At 41.2% G+C, this 24,884-nt stretch overlaps 1 protein-coding gene across 1 annotated transcript in view; it reads left to right on the forward strand.

Moving 5' to 3' along the window:
- Positions 1-24,884, forward strand: part of LOC122731980 (solute carrier family 15 member 2-like) — a 49,330-nt gene that overhangs the window by 1,513 nt on the left and 22,933 nt on the right. Inside the window, exons 2-12 of the mRNA XM_043972207.1 lie at positions 22-103; positions 1,852-1,996; positions 4,742-4,966; positions 5,287-5,386; positions 7,827-7,914; positions 9,694-9,723; positions 10,245-10,316; positions 15,132-15,214; positions 15,666-15,752; positions 17,469-17,558; positions 21,303-21,356. Of these exons, the coding sequence (XP_043828142.1) occupies positions 22-103; positions 1,852-1,996; positions 4,742-4,966; positions 5,287-5,386; positions 7,827-7,914; positions 9,694-9,723; positions 10,245-10,316; positions 15,132-15,214; positions 15,666-15,752; positions 17,469-17,558; positions 21,303-21,356 (1,056 nt within the window). The remainder of the gene's footprint in view (positions 1-21; positions 104-1,851; positions 1,997-4,741; positions 4,967-5,286; positions 5,387-7,826; positions 7,915-9,693; positions 9,724-10,244; positions 10,317-15,131; positions 15,215-15,665; positions 15,753-17,468; positions 17,559-21,302; positions 21,357-24,884) is intronic.

The following is a 24,884-nucleotide window of genomic DNA, read 5'->3' on the forward strand; positions in this document are numbered from 1 at the left end:
CTGAACTCTTTGTCCCCACAGAGGATTGGAAAGTATCCACTATCTGTGATATTGCTGATGATCCTCAGGTACTTAGAGACTGTCGGCTTCAGTGGACTATTTGGTATGTACCTATCTACACCTCTTCCCACCCCAGCCTATATCCAACACCCCCTCCACTACTACCTGAAAACTCCTTTATCCAAACATCTGTATACACTTAGACGTCATGGCCACTATGAGCCCATGGGCATTCTGGGACTTATGCCCCATGTACCCTCTCTGCCCCTATGAACACTTAGGACACTAACCAGGGGTTCTTAAGCTGGGATTAACAGCCTGCCAAAAGGATCTGTGAACTTGAATGGGAGGAAAATCATCTTTATTTTCACTAACTCCTTGACTTTTAACTCCTTCTTAGAGTGGGGTTCTGCTTCCAGGATGTATTGTCCCAAGCTTCAGGGGGTCTAAGGTGGTATGATTTAAGGAGGGGAAAGTTTTTCACTTGCCTGGCCTGTTCTCTGGTCTGTAGATAACCCCAGGCCAACTAACTAATTAACCAGGCAGCACAACTTTGTGTGCTGTGATTGTTACCTCCTCCAAGCCTATGCCTCTCCCTAAACTGGGTCCTATTTTCACTAACTTCTAACTGAATTTTAGGATTTAAAAACACTATTCTAAGAAGGCGTCCTTAGGTTTCACCAGACTGCCAGAGGAGTCCATTGGCATATGCACAAAAAAAAATACCCTGTAAATATATGTAAAAAATGATGTATTTCAAAATCCATTGTAATAGATGCATAATTTTATGTACAATCTTTTTCTGTTCATTGTGTATGGAAATGTTGTATAATATAAATGTCAAGTCCCATGTATTCTTTGACCCTATGTAGACTCGGGCCCCATCAATCAAACAAATGAGCAAGAATCTATTAAGCCCCTTTAATATGCCTAGTAAAATGTCCTCTACCCTCTAGGAACCTGAATTTTATAGATGGATACAAAGTGTATACTTATAAGTAAATAATAAGTATACAAACCCAAATATATGGTAAGTACAAACACTAAACCCATAGACATTCTAGTCCTATGGAGACTGGGCCTGTGGACACTATAACCTACTTCACATTGTAGGTTCTTGGGAGCTCAAACTTTGCAGGACCCATGGACACTCTTCCCCCATTCAAACTCTGGCCCCAGGAACACAGAGAAATTATGGCCACCCCAAATCAAGGGACAGAGAAGCATCCTCCTTCAAAAAATTTCCCTGTCAGAAACCTTATTTATAGTTTTATAGTAGCCATGAGACAAAGGCAAGGTGAGATAAAACAAGGACAAAATTCAGTTTTAGGGTTTTCACCCAACAGTTACATATGTGTATTAATGCTGTAAAATGCCCCCTTGGAAAGGAAGTCTTCCTGAAAAGCCAAAATGGGCTCTGGGTTTTAACAAAAATGTCCCTTATTAAAGGGACATTTCTTCTCCCTAGCCTTAGTTTCAGAAAATCCCACTCTCCCCCAGACTTGATTGGGTTTTTAAATGGAAGGCTGATTAGATCATTCATTGAAGGGAGACCAAGGACTTTGGACTAAGACAGTGAAATATTATCTTAATATAGCTTTTTTAAAAAGGGATCAAAGAGTCCTTCGCATACTTCCACACCCACTCTTACCCCACAGACATTGACTCCATGGACACTGATGTCAAAGACAGTGACTCTGGGGGTCCTTTGGCCTTCTCCACATGCCAACTGAATGGGCAAGGACCCTATACCCAGAACACATTCTGCCCTCTTTGTGTCACTCCTTTAGGCTATTTCATTTGCATTCTTCCCTCCCTCCACTCATATCCCTCACTTCCCCCCCTCCCCAGGTGTGCTTGTTTTATATTTTCTTTCTCAGCTGGCTTACTTCACCAATGAAGGAAGGTACCTGCATCAAATATACAAAACCTCTATGGTCATCCTGGCCCTTATTGGCGCCACCATCACAGACTCCTGGGTTAGAAAATTCAAGTAAGGAAAATATTTTCTTCCCTTCTCAGCATAGGTGAGTTCCTCTCAAGAAGGGATCAAGAACTAGGCTGCTGAGGAAGACTTTGTTTAGAATTTTTAGCATAGTGTCCATATGGATTTTTTGGGGGGGAGGGTGGTGCAATGAGGGTTAAGTGACTTGCCCAGGGTCACACAGCTAGTAAGTATCAAGTGTCTGAGGCTGGATTTAAACTCAGGTCCTCCTGAAGCCAGGGCTGGTGCTCTATCCACTGCACCACCTAGCTGCTCCCCAACCCCCATGGATTTTAACATTCAGTCCCTCTGTGTTTCCTCCCTCACATTGTTATAAGGATCATGCAGGGTGTGTGTGTGTGTGTGTGTGTGTGTGTGTGTGTGTGTGTGTGCGTGCGTGCGCACGCGTGCGCGCATGCCAGGAACACTTATTAATGAGAAAGCCTTGATCTGCCAACTGAACCAAGATTACCAATCAGGCAAGGATGTCAAAAAAGGACAGAGAGTAGAACAGAAGCTAGATAGAGGGTCATATGGGAGGATGACCAGATAGGAAGATACAAGGCTTCTGTTGGACCAAGGGGAGCCAGATGTGGTAGATCATAAATTAACAGCTGGAAGAGTTCTTTGAGGTCACAGAGTCTCACCCCCTCATTTCGCAGATGAGAGGAATGAGATCCAGAGTGGGGGGGCGGGGAAGAATAACCAAGAGCACTCAGCAGATGTAAATAGCCATTATAATCCAAGTGCTGGGTCTGTGGGACAACTGTGACCTCATGTGGTTTGTGAGGGGAAAGCTCCATCTGTCATTGAGTAAGGGGGTGACACGATCAATTTAGGAAAACAACTTTGGTGACTGGAGGGACGATGAATTGGAGTCGGGGAGATGGTTATTAAGGCAGGGAGACCAGGCAAGAGGTAATTGCAATGGTCCAGGTGTGAGGCAATGAAAGTCTGTACCAGGGAGTAAACAAATTGTTTGAAATCCCATCCTTCCCATCTCACCACCCGTCCCCCTCAGCCTGTTAACTTTCTTCTCTAGGAATCCTCTCCACCAGGCTTCGCTTGGCCTGTGGTGGACCTCACCTCCTCTCTTCACAGAGGCATGACTTTCCTAACATCTGGTCTCACCTCTGCTCTCACAGCACCAACTGCCCATTGGACATCTCAGACCGAACACCTTTAAGTATTGCTAATTCAACATGTCCAGAACAGAACTCATTATTATTCCCTCCAAATTCTCTCTACTTCCAAACTTTTTTATTACTGTTGAGGGCAACACCATCCTCCCAGCTGCCCAGCTCCATAACTTTGGTGTCATTCTGAATCCCTCACTCTCATTCACCCCTCATCTCCCGTTTGTTGCTGGGTCTGATTCTACTTTCACAACAGCTCTGCCCCTTAACTCTTACTCCTATGGCTCACACCCTTGTATACAGTCTCTCACACCTGTAATAATCTGCTGAGTCTCCCTGCCTTGATAGCTCTCTCCCCAACTCCAATCCATCCTCTCTTCAATGGCCAAAGTCATCTTCCTAAAATGACCATGTCACCCCCTTACTCAGTAAATTCCCGTGGCTCCCTTTTACCGCCAGGATCAAATATCAAGCCCTTTCTTCCCTATCCAGTCTTCTTATACTTTACTTCCTCCACACCCCCCCCCCATACTTTGTTTTTGTTTTTTTGTGAGGCAGTTGGTGTTAAGTGACTTGCCCAGGGTCACACCTCTAGTGTCAAGTGCCTGAGGCCGGATTTCCTGACTCCAGGGCTGGTGCTCTATCCATGCCCCCCCCCCCACTTTGTAATCCAACAACATTTGCCTTTCTCTTCTTTCCCCTCTCCCTTTCCCCTCTTTTCATCATCCCCACAGGCTGTCTCCTGCTTTTTCTCTCTTTCTAAGGGAGTATAGGGGAATGAGCTTCCAGTCTCAGTTCGAGGGCTGTGCCCACAGACAAACCATTGGTGAACCCCCATTACAGAAATATAGGTGTATGACCACTTGTTAGCAAGGATTCTTGTTCAAGTAAAGTGTTGGATTAGATGGCTTTGATTTAGAGATTGTTATTCTGTAATTCACCACTCACTCTGTCGCTGTCCAAAAGAAAAGAACGTCATAGTAAAAGAATTGGGCCTCGTTCCCTCGTAGCTAAACCACCATTTCAGGAGTAGCAGAAATCAGAGCTTGTTAATGAAATATTTTATCAAATAATGAGACTCTTGCATAATAAAATCATAACAAATAAAACCATGTGGGAATGACACAAGGTACCCATGGCCCCTGCTGATCTATGCACTACTGGAACCACCCTAAGGATCCTTTCAGTGATCCAGCAGAAGATGTGCTTACACATCCCAATGTTCTTATTCAATTAGGAAAAGCAGTTATAATCACAGATTAAATATAAAAGAATAGCTGAATAGCTTTTTGTGAGGGAGGGAAGGAGGGGTCAAAATTGGAAGCCAAAACTATAAAAATGTTTATTACATTAAAAAAGAATAGCTTCTTGTCCTCAGACTGTTTTTATCAGTTACATATATATATATAGAGAGAGAGAGAGAGAGAGAGAGAGAGAGAGAGAAAGAGAGAGAGAGAGAGAGAGAGAGAGAGAGAAAGAGAGAGAGAGAGAGAGAGAGAGAGAAAGAGAGAGAAAGAGAGAGAGAGAGAGAGAGAGGGAAAGAGAGAGAGAGAGAGAGAGAGAGAGAGAGAGAGAGAGAGAGAGAGAGAGAGGAGATAACAGTGAGAACTTACACCTGCAGTGGAAGAGGGTTAAGCTTGTTTTTGCTTGGCCCTTTCTTTTTTTCTCTTTCTCCCTCTCCTTCCCTCACTCAGTGCTTGCTCTCCTGCTTTTGGTTAGTGTTTCTCGAGGTCTTAATGAGTCTCTTTTCCTCTAGTGTCATCATCGTAAGCAATATACTCTTATTATTTGGCCATATCATTGTCATTATCATGGAATTGCTGCCAGAAGACATTAACAGGTCTAGGTGAGTCATCCCCCTTCACCCACTGTCCCAAACACATAGGCCATGTGGGCGCACACAGGTCTGTATAAGCTAGGAGAGCAAACTCTAGACTTTGCAAGAGTTTAGTAGCTAGGAGAACAGAGAGAATGGGCAGACCTGGAGCTCAGCCTTTGTCTCTACCTCCATCTGCAGGGGTGGGGAACTAATTCTACAGTGACGGTACCTCCGTGTTTGTTAAGTCTGTGGAATGAGCTGTTTGTCCACAGCTTGGTGTCCATCAGTCATAGGTGTACTCATGAGGGAGCTCACAGTAAGTGCCTCTGTATCCTTCTTCCCTCCAGGTTCCTTGCCATTTCTGGCTTATTCTTTGTGACTTCTAGCATTGGTATCAAGATGCCAAATTTGTTCTGTTTTGCTGGGGAACAGTTTCTAGCGCACCAGGTATGTGTGCAGAATAGCTGGTTGTCTCTCGTTCACTCCTGCACCCCATCCTCCTTCGGGGACCACAGCATCAGAATATCAGAGGATTGAAGATGAAAGAGACCTCATAGGTCATCTAGTCCAGCATTTTACAGAGAAGCCCACAATGCCTAAGTAATTTGCCTAAAGTCAGACCAGGAGTAAATGACAGAGTCATGATTTGAACACGGGTCCGCTGTTCCCTGTTTATTCTTTAGCTCTGTAAAAGGACTGCTATTTCCTTCCAAGAAATGGAGATAAAATTCAATCTGAGGCCTTTTTTTTTGGCCGGGGGGTGGGGGGGCGGTGTGAGGCAATCGAGGTTAACTGCTGACATGACTCATTACAACTTCATACTATTTGTCTAACTAGGCCATCTGCATAGCTCTTGTTTATCTCTTCTTGTTGTGGTGGTTATTCAGTCATGTCCAACTCTTCCTCCATGGGGTTTTCATGGCAAAGATATTGGAGTGGTTTGCCATTTCCTCTTCCAGCGGATTAAGTCACTTGACCTCTATCACTTAGACTTACCCAGGATCACACAGCTAGTAAATACCTGAGGCTGGATTTGAACTCAAGTTTTTCTGACTGCAGTGTTCTATGTAGTGTGCTACCTAGCTGCCCCTAATATAAGGGCTTTTTTGAGAGAGAGAGAGAGAGAGAGAGAGAGAGAGAGAGAGAGAGAAAGAATTTTTATTTTAAATTGTTTTCACCTTTCAGAAGCAGGCCATATTAATCAATGCTCTGGGACCTGATATAAGGCCGATATTTATTATTCTGTACTGAATTGGCTCTTTTAAAACTAGAAACCCATAGTCAATTCTGTAGAAAATGTTTTCCCTTTGACTAGTATCCCCCTGGCCCCCAGCCCATATCTAGGTAGCCTCCCGCCACAGGATGAATATGCTCGGAGAATGCTGACTTTGTAAACAGTCCAACTGTCATTTGCATTACCCTTGTCCTTTTCGGTCGTATGCCCCTTCTTGACTGTGGGCTTGATTAGGACAGGGCCTACATCTTATCTAAGCTCTATATCTCCCACCACCACCAGGCACAGGACTCTGGACATGGTAGGTGATCTGTAAAAGTTGGATTGAATTGAATTAAGTCAAGTTAAATTAGCTTTAGTCAAACAGAACTACAGAGGGAATTCAGTTGGAAAATACACGCACACACATATACATGCATGCACAAACATGTACACATACAAAGGAATTCCAAAGAGCAAGAAAATGATTGGTTGACAGTGGCAATGAGAAGCGAAGAGTATATGCTATAGAATTAATGGTGCCCACAAGTAAGCAACAATGCAAGGTGGGGTGCGAGGAGGAAAAAATGAGGACAGTGTCACTGGATCATGAATTATAATTTCCAAAGACATATTCATCATAGAATTTACTGACTTTGACTTAGATCATACAAAGCACTGGTCTCCCTGTCCTTACACAGAGAGATACCTCAGCTCTAAGGTTTTATGATTATCTCTGTCAGATGTGGAAGAGTTGTATATAGGCAAGTGGGGTTAGTGAAGGTTTGCTTGTGGACACGTGAGCTAAACAAATTCCAGTCAATAGAAGAGAAAAGCTTGGAGAAGTAATCTTAGGGGCAGCTAGGTGGCACAGTGGTTAAAGCACAGGCCCTGGATTCAGTAGGACCTGAGTTCAAATCCGGCTTCAGACACTTGACACTTACTAGCTGTGTGACCCTGGGCACTTAACCTTCTTTGTCCCACATACAAAAAAAAAGTAAGCTTAGGACAACTCAGAATCACAGAATCTTCTAGTTAAAATGGAGCTTAGAAGTCATCTAGTCAAACCCAAAGGTAAACACAGTCATTCATTCTACAATTAGTGGTTACTAGATTGGCATTCTGGGAGAATCCATAGTCACAACTGGAGAGGGAAGCAAATAACCTCTCCTGTCCATATTTCCTTATCATTTAGCAGCGAGTTTTTCTTTTCTAAATAAATGACTTTCTGCCCTGGGTTCAAGTACTGAGTATGTATAGGGCCAGAGAAGATATCATGGCTCCTTGTCTAGAGGAAGTTTGGTATCTAAGATACATAGGAAATGAACACAAGTGGAGAAGGCCATGGGTTTATTCCCCAGTAGATAAGTGGTCAAAAGAGATGAACACATTGTGAAAGAGGAATCACAGTCAACCAGCCAAATGAAAAAATGCTCCAAATCACAAATACTAAAGTAATAACAATTTGGAGATTTTGTCATATCCCCTTCAAATTGACAAAGGTGTTAAAAGATGAATGCACCAAAAGTTGGCAATGCGGCGAAAAGACTGACTCATTAATGCCCTGGCTGAGCTGTGAATTTGTCAAAACATTCTGGAAACTGAGATTAAAAGCTAATAAAAATGTAGTGCTTTCTAGTGCCACTGAGAATAGTTTATTTTTATTGATTTCAGGTAAAGGAAAGAAGCAAAGTATTCTCCTTCTTATACATGTCTACGATCTTTGGGAAATTATTTGTCTTCATTACCCCCTTCGTCTTGGGTCAGTAGTTATTCTGGGGTTGTAAAGTTTGGGCAGAAGCCATAGTGTACCATGATTCTCTTTTCTTTCATATAACACCCAGGAAAGGTATAGAAAATAATGAATTTTTAAGTAATAAGAATTGGCGTCTGCAAAGCTTCTGACTACAATTCACAAAGGGGGGAGGGGAGGGAGCAGGGATTGCCCACATTTTCCAGACTTGGAAAGTGAAGCACAGATATTAGATGGCAAACGAACCACATTCTATTATATAGGTATTTTTCCCACTTGAGATGTCTAGAATAAATGATTGTCCATCTTCCTTAGTCACCTGGTCCTTGAGTGTGCAAGAATCACAGAAGACAGGAGGGTGGTATACACGCAGGCCACTGACCTTCATATCTCAGTCCTGGAAGAGCTCCACTTTTTATTTAAGAAGCGTCACGGGGGCAGCTAGGTGGTGCACTGGCCCCGGATTCAGGAGGACCTGAGTTCAAATCTGGCCTCAGACACTTGACACTAGCTGTGTGACCTTAGGCAAGTCACTTCTTTCATTGCCCCACCCCCCCACCCCCCAAAAGAAGTATCACAGTTATTGAGTTGGGAAGGGATCCTAGACATCAGTGAGGCCAACTCTCATTTTGCAAATTTGGAAACTGAAGCATATAAAAGCACAAAGAAAAGCTATAGTGTCTATCTGTGGCTTGACAGCTATAACCAAGAATTGTGGCGCTCAGGGCAAATTTATTTGAGGTTGGGGTGAGCTCACCTGAGGAATAGGAAAGTCTCAGGATCTTGCCTCAGGTCAGTAGGCACCGACATCCTTTTTACTTCCAGATATGCACCTGGGAAAGGTCTGGACAACCAACTCCTGAAACGGTACAACCAGGCCAGGGCACAAAGAATTTCTGACCCAGCTGCATCTATCTGGAAGAAAGGCTATCATTATTCCCAAACAGCATTTCCATGGAATGGCCAACAACAGCCACTCTCCCAGCTCCCAGAAATAAGTAGAAGGGTAGGGGAGAAATAATAAAGGGATACAGGATATAGTAGTGAGGAAAGCCAAGCTTCAGACCAGGGGTGTGGTGATGTCATCAGGAAGGGTGACTTGAGATCAAATGACTCAACAGGGGCAAACTGTACAGTATAGGGCCAGAAGAAAGAGGCATAGACCTTGGGGGGTGCTTTGACTTCAGGCTGAGCCCCAGTTACCTGGCTATCACCTCCTAGGGCTTCCAACCATTCTGCAGAATGAAAACATGCTTTGATTCTTCCCTACTTTCCTGTCCCTGAAATAATCACTCAACCCACCCTTCAAAGTTTTCTAAGGATTCTTCTAGAATGTTTTCTGAACAATGGGAAGATTGGCAGAAAGCATTTTTTTAAATGGGGAATTTCAAGAAGTGTTAAAGGTCTCACAAAATGTATTATTCTTGGAGATGCTAGTGTGGGTTAAAATCTGTTCTTTCTTTTTGTTTTGTTTTGTTTTTTTGCAGGGCAATGGGGGTTAAGTGACTTGCCCAGGGTCACACAGCTAGTAAGCATCAAGTGTCTGAGGGTGGATTTGAACTCAGATCCTCCAGAATCCAGGGCTGGTGCTTTATTCACTGCACCACCTAGCTGCCCCCCTAAAATCTGATCTTTCTTAACTCACCTTTGTAACTCTATCTTTATTTATGTTGGTGTGACCCAGGCCCAATTCCTTTGTGCCTGTTGTGGCCCCAGATCTAAATACCATAAGGAAACCTCCCAAATGATCTTTATCTTCTCTTTCTCTTTTGCCTCTACACCATGTAGGAAAGAAAAAGACGCTCCAAAGTATCGCTGGTGAGTATTTGGATGCATCAAGGACAAAAACCACGTCTTCTGCTTTTCAGAGAACCCTGGCTTGGTGTCTATTTCTCAAGTGTTTTCTTTCTTCACAGAGGATGGCAGTCCCTCACCTCCTGCACTCAATTGTCCTTAGCTCCATAATGAACAGGACAGGGCAGTGGGGACCAAATTTCTTCTTTATCTGTTCCCTACCACTAGATCTTTTTTCTTTTTTGGAGGCAATTGGGGTTAAGTGATTTGCCCAGGGTCACACAGCTAGTAAGTACCAAGTGTCTGAGACCGAATTTGAATTCAGGTCCTCCTGAATCCAGGGCTGGTACTTTATCCACTGGGCCACTTAGCTGCCCCCATTAGATCTTTTTAAACCACATATTCCTTGAGCATTCAGGTAAAATAACGTGGGAACGAAGTACTCCCTCCAGGGAAAGATAAACAAGGCAGATGACTCTGTGAGTAAAGAGATAACAAAGATGAGGCTGAGCTCCAAGTAACTTGATGTCTCTTCCATTCCACAGAAAAGTGCACCTACAAAGATTGCAGCTTGAAATACTTTGGCATCTCAATTGGCATTTTGGCTATTACCATAGGTAGGCTGTGTTGGCATAGGTGGGAGGGTAGGGAACAGAGAGGATGAATAGCTCTAGCCAACTGCCCTGGCCAGGGGTACCAATGGGCCCATGTGAGTTACGACACAGCAAACCTCTAGTGCAGTCTACACATGACTGGCAATGCCTGCCTCCGGGTAGGTAAGGCTCTCCTTCCATTTGACCACAGTCAGATAACAGGACACCAAGTGGGAATTACAATAATAATGATAGCTAGCATTTATTTAGCCCCTCTGAAGTACTTTACAAATATCATGATCTTATTTTATCCTCCCTTGGGTTATTATGACACTTAAAACAGTGTATAGATAAGGAAACTGGTGTGGACAGAGGTTATGGGAGTTCCCCAAGGTCACACAGCTAGTTAAATCTCTGAGGCTGGATTTGAACATGAGTCTTAGAGACTCCAAGACCAGCATTCTATCCATTGCATGACCTGGCTGCCTTGATATACTCCTTAAACCCACCCAAGCTGGTCATCTGGAGGCATTTGATTATTCAGGGAAGCTCTTCAAAGTGCCTTCATTCTCCCTTCCAATAATCACCTCTGCTCATTTAAGGGGCACTCTCCTCCCAAGAAAACCTACCATTTGTTCCTGAACTTGTTCGTAGCTCAGTATAGAGCTTAGGACCCACAAACCCTTGAAACCATTGGAACATTACTCCTAAGCCCTGGTCCCCTTCTCAGGGGATCTATGAACAATAAGCCCGGATCTTCTGGTATGGCTTCTTGCCCTGTCTCTCCCTGTGCTATAATGCTCTTGGCCAGACCCCATCCCCAATGTCCACAGACTTCTCCATCTATCTCCTGATGCTGACATGGGCTGGAAAAAAAAAATGACCCACTGTGATTTTTTTTTTCCTTGAATTTCCCAATTAGAATTTGGTTTGGTGCAATTTTTTTTAGATCTTTGTGGAGGAGGTATCAGTGAGAACTCAGCTGTTGGTACTACTGCTAAACTAACATCTTGGTTCTACCTCAACTCCCTCAGAGTATTTTCCATAACAATGTGAAAAATGCAAATAGATAATGTTATCTTAATTTCCCTAGATAAGAATGGAAAATGTCCATTTGTGTATCATCACTTTGACAGAAACCAGGAGCAGGAAAGAACAATTTCAATTTACCCACTTTAATCACTTGGTGATTGCCAGTCACTTGAACAAGAAATTTGTAAAATTTGCGACTTGTGAGTGCAATAGGAATATCACTAAGTTTTAACATTGGCAGGGGATGATATGGAAAATAATTACCAACAAATTTAAAGTTGCCTTGAATGAACTGTAAGCTTAAGATAGATTATTTCCAGGTTATAGTGTGTCTATTAGTCAATAAGCATTTGTGAAGTGCTTCTTTGTTTTGTTTTGTTTTGTTTTGTTTTTTGGTGAGGCAATTGGGGTTAATTGACTTGCCCAGGGTCACACAGCTAGTAAGTGTCAAGTGTCTGAGGCCAGATTTGAACTCAGGTCCTCCTGACTCCAGGGCCAGTGCTTGTAAAGTGCTTCTTATGATGATATGTCAGTCACTGTGATAAATGTTGTGGATACAACAAATGGCAAAAAAAACTATCCTTTCTGTCAAGAAGCACATGGTCCAGTGAGGGAGAGAACATGCAAAGAACTCTGTGCAAACAAGATACATGTAGGATAAATTGGAAATAATCAGCTGAAGGAAGGTGGGAAAACTTCCTGTAGAAAGTGGTATTTTATCTGGGACTTGAAGGAAGCCAGGGAAACTGGGAGGCAGAAATGAGGGAGAGAATTCCAGGCATAGGGGACAGAGTCAAGAGATGGAGAGTCTTGTTCAATAGCAAGGAAGCCAGTGTCATTCATTGGATTGCACAGAACATGGAAAGGGGGAGGAGTATAAGAAGAAAGGTAGAAAAGAGACCATGCTGTGAAGGGATTTAAATACTCAACAGAAAATTTTATATTTTATCCTTGAGGTGATAAGGAACCACTGAGGTTTATTGACTAGGGCGGTGACATGGTCAGATTTGCATTTTAGGAAGATCAAGTAGACAGTTGAGTAGAGAACAGACTGGAGTTGGGAGAGACCCAAGGAACAAGATACTCTAATAGCCCAGGTATGAAGTAATGAGGACTTACACCAGGGTAGTGGCAGCATCTGAGGAGAGAAGAAGGGATATATGAGAGATGTTGAAAAGGTTAAAATGACAGAACTGGGGAACAAATTGGATATGGGGGTGAGTAGCTGGTAAGAGAGTGAGTTGAGAATGACTCCTAGATTATGAGCCATGGTTACTGGGAGGTGGGCAGAATCCTTAACAATAATAATTTTTTTAAGTTAGGAAGTGGGAGGGCATGAGTGGAAAAATGATGAGTTTTGTTTTGGACATGTTGAGTTTTAGATGTCTACAGAATATTACAGATGAGAGACTTGGGTCAGCAAAGAGGTTAGGGCTAGAAAAGTAGATCGGAGAATCTTCAACATAAAATGATCATTTAATCCTTCAAACTGATAAGATCACCAAGTGAAATAGTATAAAGGGAAAAGAGAAGAGGATCCAGCATAGAGTCTTGAGGGATAGTCCTGGATGAAGATCCAGCAAAGGAGACTGAAAAGGAGTGCTCAGATAAGAGAAGTACTAGCTAGAAAGCAGTATCACAAAAACCAAGAGAGAAGAGATTATTAAGAGAAAAGAGGCAACTGTGATGTTTAAAATTTAATGTGTGGTCGCCTTAAATTAGAAGCTTTAGCACCAGTATTTGGGCATTAAACATTTATTAAAACATACCAGAGGGGCAGCTAGATGGCACAGTGGATAGAACACCGGCCCTGAAGTCAGGAGTACCTGAGTTCAAATCCGGCCTCAGACACTTAACACTTACTAGCTGTGTGACCCTGGGCAAGTCACTTAACCCCAATTGCCTCACTAAAACAAACAAACAAAAAGTATACCAAGTATTCACATGGAGTTCAGAAAGTTAAGAAAAGGCCTATCTAGCCTAGAGTTCCAGCCTGGTTGGGTTCTTCCTCAAGTCCTCTGCCACGAGCCTGCTTCAATCATGAACTGTCAAAGGAGACAAAGAATACAAGAAGGATAAGTGTAGAGAAAAGGACATTCAATTTTGGCAATGAAGAGATTACTGATACCTCTCGAAACAGTTTCAGTTAAATTATGAAGTTGGAAGCCAGACTTCAGAAAGTTAAGAAAAAAGTAATAGGAAGTGAAAACATTAGTTGGAGATAGTCTGTTCGAGTTTAACCACATAAGGCAGTAGAATATGGGACAATAGCTACTGCAGGGATGAAAGAAGGGTTTTTTGAGGATGGAGAAGAAATAGATGTGTTTGTCAGTATTAATGAAAGGTTAGGCTACGAATGCTACCAAACCTTGGTTTGATTCCTAGGGGAGTAAGATTGACTTTCCATTTTCTAGGCCTTTCATAGTTTCATTCAGTGCTTTGCGATCTTTGTTGTTCATATGAAAGAGCTTTTTTAAGAAACTAATATAAGTTTAAAAAAAAGTATCTAAGAATTAGTACCTTGGCTTATTCATGGTTTTGTATGTTGAAGAATTGGCCTCATCTGTTAATTAACCAAAGCATTTGCCTCATCTGTTAATCAATTAATTAATTAATCATGGCCTGGAGGATTTAATTGAAGAATTTATCCTTAATACCTGGTGAGTGATGCCTAATTCTCTGGGATGGGAAGATGAAGAAACTTTAATCTGCTTTGTTCTATATGGATTAGCTTTTTATGTGGTTAAGAATAAAGAGCATGAAAATGGACCTATTTTTGTTTATCCATGCTTGTCACTTACATAGTACATTTGATATTTTGTATCTCATGTTTGAGTTTGTGTTTTTGAGAAAGTTCACTTTTTAATTATAAATTTTAAAAAATTTAGTTTCTTTACATGGATGAATAAAAATGTCTGTGATAGTGTGTTACATAAATGTTCACCCCTAAAAAAGTCCAAAATAAAATTTCCTGTGTTCCAGACTATGAAATGTGCTATGCATGTATATGCAGATCGCCCAGGTAAGGGACAGAAAGAATAGGCTATTTCAAGCAGACAGATGCTACTTGGGAATGGTGACAAGTTAGTTGTAGAAGATTCTCAAGCAGGGCAGGAGCATGATGAAGGCACTGTTTTAGAAAGATGAATCCAGTGCAGGATGGCTTCAAGGTCCCTATCAAAAAGCTCAGTTTCTGTGTTTCTATATGGCATTGCTTCCAAGAAAATACCAAAACCCTGTGACTGGTTTTTTCTATTTGGAAGGAGATAAGTTTCTCCTAACAACTTAGAGAAAACGGGTAGATGTTTCTAGAAATCTAAATTTAAAATTATTTTCCTGTCAACTTTCTGGGGATTTATTGTTCAATTCAGCATTGTTAAACACTCTGTATTCAGTGAGGGAAACATAAGAAAATGGAAAGACATGGTTTCTGTCTTAGAGAAGCTTCAAATCTAACAGAGAAGACGAAGAAAACTCATGTCACAAGTTATATGGTAGCACAAGGTGGTAGTTTATAATGCAGTACCAAATGAATGGCTAAGATGACAATACTAGACTGAGGCAGGCATTCCGAGAGGGTAAAGGGCCTGGACCACACTTCCTTTACAAACTACCTCTCATAGAAATCCAAGATTATAGCAGAGCAGGGTCTCTTTAGCAAAAGTGTTTTGTTTTGTTGTTTGGGTTTTGTTTTGTTTTGTTTTGTTTTGTTTTAATGCAGAGACTTAAGCTTGTTGAGCAGTGTGGCCATGATATATCTGTGTGGTGATGTGGGGCTAAAATCTCAGACTGCTCTGTTATTTTCAGTGTTACCTATAGTTTGCAAGAAGTTATTCTTCATAGAAGCACCCCAAGGGAGCAATCTATGGAAAATCTTCAAGTGTATCCGGGTGAGTGGGTTTTATTTATGCCTACATCTAACCATGTGAGTGGACATGAGCCCTTAGATTCCCAAAGCCTGACATCAAATGGAAACTGAATCTGGGATGGAGTGTTAAGTTCTTCAAGCCCTGGGAACTAGGCTTCTCTGTCCAAAATAAAGCTGAAACTGCTAGGAGAGACTCCTTCCCTTTCCTGTCCCTTTCATTGTCCCTGTTCTTTCTTCTCCTTTTCTCTGCCTTTCTCCCTCTCTACTCTTTCTCTCTCCCCCTCCTGGAGGAGTGAGGCAAAACAGAAACGCATGCTGGGCATGTGGTGTGGCAGAAAAATGTAACCAAAAGAAGCTCTAGAAGAGCTTAGAACTTGGTCTAGTTTGTGTAGGGGAAGGGGGTTGGGTTTGGGTGTGTATGAAGTGGGTTTTCTTGGGTCTTCTGTCTTGACTTTTCCAATGTACTCCTGTAGTTTGCAGTTAAAAATCAGCTACATCACTGTTCTTGGAAGACCCCTAAGAGGGATCATTGGCTGGACTGGGCATCAGAGAAGTTCTCAGTAAGTGGAAAGTTGTCCCAGACTGACCCATCAAGAGAAGAGACATAGAGACAAGGATAGAAAGGACTACCCCCATTGTGCCTATGGGCTCTGGATAAGGACATTTCACTTTTTAGGACACTTATCTATCTTTCCATTCACCTATTTTCTGCCTTTTTGCGCTTTGTTCTTTCCAGTCTATCTATTCTCTAACCCTTATCTCCATTCACTTGCCCTTTTCCTCATTCACCTACCTACCTCTTCTTCTGTGGAAATTTATTTTGATTTGGGGACCCTACCTTTAGGCTGAGATTAGAAAGCCTTAGGCACTCAGGGTCTCTTTCCCTCCCCCTTTGCTTCAGCTGAGCCCAAGAGCCCCGTGGGCTGTACAAGACGCCAGGTCAGACTGCTGGGGGAAAAAAGCCCCAGCTCCCTCCGACCTGAGCAGAGTTATCCGAAGGATCCCGGATAGCCTGTGCTGAGGCACAGGATGCTAGCGCACCCCCCCCCCCCCCCCCCCCCCCCCCCCCCCCCCCCCCGCCCAGCTGCAGCCCTGGCTGGTAGATTAGCTTGGTCTGTGGGGACGCAGGAAGTCCCGAGATTTGAGTGGAGAGAAGAAAAGGTATATAGAGACCTGGGAGTTAGATTAGAAGCAGGGGGATGAGACGAACAGTAACGCAGGACTAGGAGCAAGGAGGAAAGGCCGGCGGACAAGATTAGGGGGGCTGACGAGAGAGGCTGAGAAGGGGCTCTCTGACAAGGAGGTAGCGGAGAGCACAGAAGCTGTCAGCACAGGATATAGGTTGGAGAAAGTGAAGCTTAAGAGGAGTTAGAATAAAGTACCTGAGTGCCCTGAGGAGAGGCGGCTAAGGCCCTTATTGTATTAAAAAAGTTCAAAGCCCAGCAGGTGGGAAAGAGATGCAGTGGAAAGAGACTGCAGGAAAGCAGTCAGGTTGTACATTTTATTTCTCTGTATTCATAATTTTAAATAGTATCTCATAAGCTCTGCTTCGATTATTTAGTTAAGGGGCTTCTTAATCCTGTGCTTATCAATTTGGGAGTGAAGCAGTGTGGTGGAACTTTATAAACGGCCTACATTAAATTAACGAAGTCAGATAGCCAGATAGTCAAAAGTCCCCAGATTAGTCACCCCAGTCAGATTAGCCCCCCAAATTAGGCTAGTCATTCAAAAATAATTTTACATTTGAATGGTGACCACGAAGGGACTTACGGCCCAATTAGAATTTTTCTAAACCTATCATTTTCATATAATCATAATTTTTCATAAGTCCAAAATTATATAAAATTTCCAGGTTAGTTATAGTTATTAATAATTATTTTTTACACTTCCTACCCCCTTTCCATCCCTAAGCCTATCTATGTCTCTAAGCCTCTACCTATTCCCAATTTCCTTTGGTAAACCTCATCCCCTTGTCTATCTCTATTTCTCTTTCCAGCCCCAAACTACTATTTAATCATCACTCTATTTCTCACCTACCTGTCCATTTTTCCATTCTACAATTGTCTCTCCCCATCTTTCCATCCCCCATCCATGCCCGTCCCCTATATATTGTTCCATTCATCTTTCCTTCCATAATTATGATGATGATTTCTGCCTAACCCCACCAATACAGCGGTCTTTAACTTTCATCTGTTTATCCATCCCTCTATTAATACGTCTGCCCTTTCCCCACTCAATGGCTGAATCCCTATTCGCCTGTCCTCTGTTTCCTTCAGGAGAATGATATTAATGAAGTGAAGCTTCTTTTTCGGCTGTTGCTCTTCATTTCACCCTTTCCAATTTTCTGGGCCTTGTGTGAAAAACAGGTAGGAGACAAAGCTGTGTTTGAGGGACTGATGTGAATGAGGTTGAAAAGTAGATGGGAGCCAGTGAATGGAGCACGTAAGTGCAGAAGGGGAAGGTGAGAGATCACTAGTGGGTAAGGGAGAACTGAATGGTGTTGGGGAGAGAAATAGGGTGTATTACATGTATTTGTTGAACCCCTATCATGTGTGCAGCATTATATGCACAGTAGTGCAAGAGAGACAAAGGAGAGAGTCTCTGGCCTCAGGGAACTGATGGTCTGGTCAAAATTAAGCTCATGTTCTAGTTGGGACATAAGTGACATCCCTGCCCTCATAGAGCCTACAGTTGATTAGGGGAATAAGAAGCAAATATGAATAAATAGAAAGTGAAAATACATTTACAAGAAGTATGTAGTGCTATGTTAATTTAGTGTACAGAGAAAGATACATAAAGCTGACATTTGAACTAGGACTTGAAATACAGTTAGGACTTCGACAAGCAGATCTGGAGACCTGGAGAGGTCACACTAGAGGAAAGGAGCAGCATGACAAAAGCAGAGAGGCAGGAAGCTTGGTTGAATTTGGCTGGATTGATGAGAGGTAATGGGAAGATAAGACAGGAAGTTTAGGTTGGGGGCCAATCACATGGGCCTTGAATGCCTGGTAAAGAAGTTTAGATTTGATTTATTAAGTAATGGGGAGCCATCAAAACTTTTTCGAGTAAGGGGGAAAGGTGGTGTGAAAAGACCACAGGTATGCTGAATGGGATTAATCTGGCAATATATGAAGGATGCATTATAGTGGAGAAAGACTGAAAGTGGGGAAAAGAGGAGACTTCTTCAGTGACCTAGGTGAGAGTCAAAGCTCTGTACCAAGATGTCAGGAATGGAAATACAGAAGAGGGAATGGACTCAGGAAACATTACAAAGCAAGAAAGGACAGGACATAGCAATTAATGACTTTTAGACTGAAATGGACAGCAAAAATGGCTAAAGGGTAGTTGATATTCAATATGAGTAAGATGATAGTAAAGAGAACACTTGGCTGCCTTTGATGAGTTCAAGTCACCAGAATGACATCCTAGAGTGCTGAAAGAATTGGCAAATAAGCTACTGAATGGGAAAAGCCCCACAGAATTGGAGAATGGAAAAATTGCAAAGACATAAGGAAAAATATAAAATTTACAAATGATCATTCAATAAGTCTTTAATAAATGGGTACTAAGATCTAGGTACTCTGGGAGGCAAAGGGGATACAAAGAGAGAAATGAAATAGGCCCTGCCTTCAGGGATCTTGCATTCTAATCAAGGACATTCCATAGTAGACTGAAACTTGACTAAGACCCCTGGAACTCTAGAATGCATTTTGAGACAGCATCCAGCTCCCAAAGGAAATGGTGACTATAAAGAGGTGACATGGAAAATTTCATTCAGAACTAGCCATATTTCTTATCTTGACATGCAGGGTTACTGGACTGGTAAACAATGGGTATGCCTTTGATGCAGTTTATCTTAATTTTAGGGGGAATCATTTGAACAGTTTCTCCTGCTTTTCTTATGGACAAAATGGAGAGTTGTGGACCAGACCAGAAGTCAGCAGAGTGTAGGTGTCCCAAATTCAGCTGCCTGTTTTTGTATAGCTAAGAATTGTTTTTACATCTTTAGGTGAAGTTTTATTGTATTTTAAAATGAAAAAATATTAGCTTGTGAGCTATATAAAAAACAGGTAGTGCTGACCCCTTGAACTAGATAATAGTATGATTAAATGGTTTCAAGACTGATTGGAGAGGTAAACATTAAGGGTTCAATAACAACTTAGAAGCAGATCCTCTCAGTACAATTTTATTAGTGACATGGATAAAGCCATAGATGACATGCATGGCAAATTTGCAGATGGCATGACACTGTTTTGAATGACAGCATCAGGATATAAGGAGATTTCAGTAGCAAACACTGAGCTAAGTTTAATTAGATTAAATTCCAAAGGGACCAAAGTCAACTTCACAAATACAAGATGGAAAAGGCATGGCTAGACAGCCATTCATCTGAAAAACATGAGGTTTTGAGTAGACTGTAGTAATAATCCAACAATGGGGCATGGCAATGAAAAATGCCAATCAGATTCCAGTTACATTGATGGACAAAGAGTCCAGACCTAGGGAAGTCAGAGTCCTACTTTATTCTGTCCTCATCAGACCTCATTTGGAGGATTATGTTAAGTTATATGCCCCAAATTTTAGAAAGGCCCTTGATAAATTGGATAATACTTGGAAAATAATTGGAAATAATTGGAATGGTTTAAGGCTGAGATCATACCTTATGTGGATCAATTGAAGGAAATGAGGAAGGACATTGAGCCTGGGTAAGAGAAGACTTGGGGAATACAATCCTAAAGCTTTGGGGACACCCTGTATTTCAAGGTATGGCACATGAAAGAGAGATTATTAGTCTTGTTCTGTTTGGGCCTAGCAGGTAGAATTGGGAGCAATGGTAGAAGTTGGGGTAAAAGGCAAATTTAGATTTGATATAAGGAAAAGCTTCATAACAATTATAGCTGTCCAAAAAAAGTGAAACTGGACATTATGGATTCTCCCTCACTGGAAAGCTTCGAGTGAAAAAAAAAAGAATGACCACTTCCTGAACCTGTTGTAAACCATAGCAGTCTGGTCCTCAATTTAGCTTAGTTAAACAGACTCAAAGATTTTTTTCAAAAATATACAACAGGCACTTGAGATTCATAAAATCCAACTAAAAGCTACTTTAGTCACTAAACATTAGCAGCACAGAATCCAAGCATAAAAGGTAATCAAATGCAATTCTCCTTCTACAGTCACTGAATCAGGAGCTCCCATCCGTTGAAGACCATGGACCCTTTCTGAGAATAATAGTTTTAAGTGCATTAAAATATATAAGATTAGAAAAGAAACCAAGCTATATTGAAATACAGTTAATCAGAATATTTTTTTAATAAAGGGTTTCAGGCCCTGCTCTATACACTTCCATATCTGTAACGCAGAAGAGCTGGGTATTCTTCTCTGGGGGGAAAAAGAAATCCAACCAATTACAGCTTCATTAGATAGGGTGGGACCAACAGTCAATCAGGGCTGTCCTTTCACACCTTTTTGTATATGCCCCCACTTCCATTCATATCCAGGTAAAATCAGGTTAAAATGTATAGCAGAGATAATCTCAACAGTAGAAAATTCAATTCAGTAATTTGATAAACATTAATCAAATAAATTAACAAATAAAAAGTTGTAAGTGGTTGGAGCTCAGGAAAAGAGTTGGTTTCCCTGTCTTCAGGCTCATCCTTTTATAATGAAAGTCGTCAGCAGTGGAAAGCACCAACCAAGTCTGAGCTAAGGGCCACTGTGGGCAGACAGAGGAGCCACAGTAGATGCCACAGCCCCATAAACTCACCAGAGTACTTACCTCAAAGGGATTCTTGTGCGTGGGCTCTAAAGTCCCTTCTGACTCAGGTTCTGGAATTCTGGGATTATATGTGGGAGGGCAAGGAGAGGTAGAAGTCAAAGATGAATCTGAGATCGCCAGCATGAAAATTTGGAGGAGCTGATAGTTCTTAAAGGGCACATATTTTACATAATCATACATGTATAACCCATATCTGATTGCTTGTCACCTCAGGGAGGGGGAGAGGAGGAAGGGAAGGAGGCATAAAAATTAGAATCCCAAACTATAAATAAAAATGTTTATTACTTTTTTAAAAAAAGGGCACATGATGGTAACACCTCTTTTTATCCCTCAGAAAGTAGAATGGAATTTACAAGCTAAGAAGATGAATCATACTGTGGTCAGTACTGTATGACTGTATCCCTATTCTCCCCATCTCTTTCCCTTGTAGTACACTTTCATCTGTGTGTTTATGTTCTATTTGCCTCATTCCTTGTCTCTTCTCTCTCCACTCCCACCCCCATCCCTATTAAGTTAACCCATGGCCAGAAACCCTAAAGGTATGGGGATGAGAAGAGGAGTACTCCCAGAGGGCCCCGGAAGGATATGAGTGCAAAGATGGTACAGAAAAAGATTGTTCATTGCATGCTAGGGATCTGGAGAGCTCTTGGAGCTAGAGGAAGGTAATTCATGTCCAAATGCCTTTCTTTGTGGAATGGTAAAGCAGAATTTAGATTGGAGATATCCCTGGATGACAGATCAATCCCAGGTCATGAAAGGAAGTCAGATGCCTCCAACTAATGCAGACATATCATCTTGATTATTAATCTCAAGCAAGGTAAAAAATGGAGGCATATTCTTGAAAAAGTATCTACCATTGTCACAGAGGAGATCCAGAAGAATCCATTTTTAAGAGGGTCATTGAACAATGACATCTCTGTTGTTATATCTTCTGAGGAATCTTGGATAATTCTAGCATGTGCGTGGGAGATACCACATTGAAGGAAGGGATGGTAAGTTGGCATTTTGCCCTACTGAAATGCTTTTTTAAAAAACAATCAACAAACAGGTATGTTGGGATCTTGTATTGACTTCCTCTTTCAATTAATTGAGTGATGGTAAATACAGGGATGTCCCAAAGGTCTTAGTGTAGTTATAAACTATTAAAACAGTGTAAGACTTTTGGGATACCCTGTATATAGACCTATTCCTTTCTAATTAGACTCTCATCAAGGATGCCCTCAATTCACATGTGGCATATTCTCATAAAAAATAAATATGACTGGAAAAATAGGTTTGTGTGTTCATAGCCAGTTGCCTTTGAGGGGGGAACAGGATCATAATAACTTAGTCTAAGATATTTTCTACACCTTTAATATCTTCCTCCCCTCTTTGTTTGAGAATTGATCACCTCCAGCTTTGACCTCTTCTGTGTTTACTGTCTACGCCAACTGATTTTCTCATCTTTGTTTTCTCCAGTATCCCTTTCTCCAAGGCTATTTCAACTTTTTCAAGCAGCACATCTGGAGACTATAATGTTAGAATTCAAATGTACTGGCTTCGCTCCATGATGATGAAAAGAATTTGTTATAGGTCTTTTCCATTGTCATGTGTTTCTTGCCCTTATGTCATAGTATGCTGCCTTGATTTTATACATACAGGGTATTTAATTCTCTCCAGACTTGTTGTATCTTGTACAAGGGTCATCAGTTCTTTGAGGTCAGAGGCCATCTCAATTTTGTTTGTGTGTTCGATTCCTGACACACAGTAAGCTTTTAATAAATCCTTGTTAATTGATTGATTCTTCAATCCTTTGGAGTTGATTTTACTTAGCTGAGTTTCTTGCCAAGCTTTCTTTAAATGTGTTTTCTTTCTCCCCCTTTTCTTTGTTTCATGAAACTATTTTTATTCAGTCATTTCATGATATTATTTGGGGTTTTCTTGGCAAAGATACTGGAGTGGTTTGCCATGTCCTTCTCTGCCCCATTTTACAGATGAGGAAACTGAGATAAACAGGGTAAAGTGACTTGACACAGTTAGGAAGTGTCTGAGGCCAGATATGAACTCAGGAAGATGAGTCTTTTTTACTTCAGCCCTGGTATTCTATCCACTGAGCCACCTTTCTGCCTTCATTAAACAATACCACTCATAATCTCCTATCTGATTCCATAAGCGTTTTTAAATGAGTTTCTAAATTTATATTGTAATCTAGTATTATTCTTATCTACCACATGTATTCATTTGGCAAGGAGATCAACTATTTCCTAAATAAAGGAATTTTTAGCCTTTTTAAGTCTCTTCATTATGGCAAGTTGATTTACGTTGGTTAAAGTTTTGTACAAAATTGTCATAATCAGTGTTGATATTCTTTCCTCCATTTCAACTAAACAGGCCAGTTTGGAGTTGTTTTAATTGCAATACCACATATTTTTTTTCCATTTTTTATTATTTCTTCTAGTTTTGTATGAATTTTGATCTCTTCACAGTTCAGCAGTAGAACTACACAATTTGGCATAGTGAATTGAACTTGGAATCAGAAAGACCAGTATTCATCCCACCTCAGACACTTACTACCTGTGTGAACCTGGTTAACCTCTTAATCTCAGTTTCTTTACCTATAAAATGGGAATAAATAATAGCACCTATCCCATGGGGTTGTTGTAATGATCATATAGATTATAAACAAAGCAAGTCACAGTCCTTAAAGTGCTAAATCAATGTTAGCTATATCACTGTTATTATTATTATTATTATTATTAATTATACACACTGATTCAAGAATGACTCCTACACCAATAATGAATTATTTCCTGTCCATTACAATGTAATCAATTTTATTTTGTTTTTGGTGTTTTTTTTAATGCTGATCATATTTAGTATGTCTCAACTCTTTTCTTAAATAAAGTATTATAATCTATCAGACTTTAGCCTCTCTTATAGCTTATTCCTGAACCACAATTTTCAGCATCTTTTAACTATCCTTTTCCATGCCCACTTTTGCCTTGAAGTCACTGAGTATCAAAATATGCTTTGATTTAACTTGGAGGGTCTTAGAAAATTCTTCATGGAACTTCTTTATTTCTACAACAGATAAAAGTACATAAACTGCAAGCATTATCACAGCAGTTTTATTACAAATATTTATCATTAGTACTCCAGTGTACTCCAAATGTCCCATAACAAGAGATTTCCTGTTGCCTTTGGGGAGCATGATAAAGCCAATGCCACCAGCTCCTTAATTTGTCTCTCCAAGGAGAGCATCGGTGTCATGCTTCTATTTAACTAATATTTCCCTTTGTTCTGGTTTTGTTTACATCAAAAACATCAAGGTTGAAAGTATCCTATTCCTACAAAAGTATACTCACTTGACGGTCATTTGACAATGGTTTTTAATTTAGAGTAATCATAACTATGTGAATGTTTAGAGATGGTCAGAAATAATTATGGGATTCTTCACCCCCTCTGGTCCTTTGCTCATTAGAAAGATTCATTTAATTGTGGTGTGTGTGGAAGATGAATTGAAGCAGAGAGAAACTGGAGGCTGGGCACGTAGTTATGAGGCTACTAAGGAGCCCAGGCACAATTTGCTGAGTACCTAAGCTAGGATAGTGGTGGTGGTGGAAATAAAGGGGAGTGTGTGTAGGCCAGAAGCATTGTGAAGATCTTGGTGGCCAGGCAGATATAGGTAGTGAGGAAGAAGGAATCAAAGATAATTCTGGGATTTCAAAGCTGGTAGACTTTAAGTAGAGCAAAAGTGTCAAATGAAACAGGGAGGCCAAGGAAGATAAAGATGAATGAAAGTCCACTGGATTTAGGAAAATAGATGTAAGTGGAATGAAAATGTCTACAAAGCGTTAATGAGTGGATGGTGAATAAGTGAAGGAAGAAAATACCAACCACTCTCTCCTCCCCTCCTCTGCCAGAAGTTTAATAGGGA

Source organism: Dromiciops gliroides, chromosome 6 (assembly GCF_019393635.1).
Source record: "Dromiciops gliroides isolate mDroGli1 chromosome 6, mDroGli1.pri, whole genome shotgun sequence".
NCBI lineage: Eukaryota > Metazoa > Chordata > Mammalia > Microbiotheria > Microbiotheriidae > Dromiciops > Dromiciops gliroides.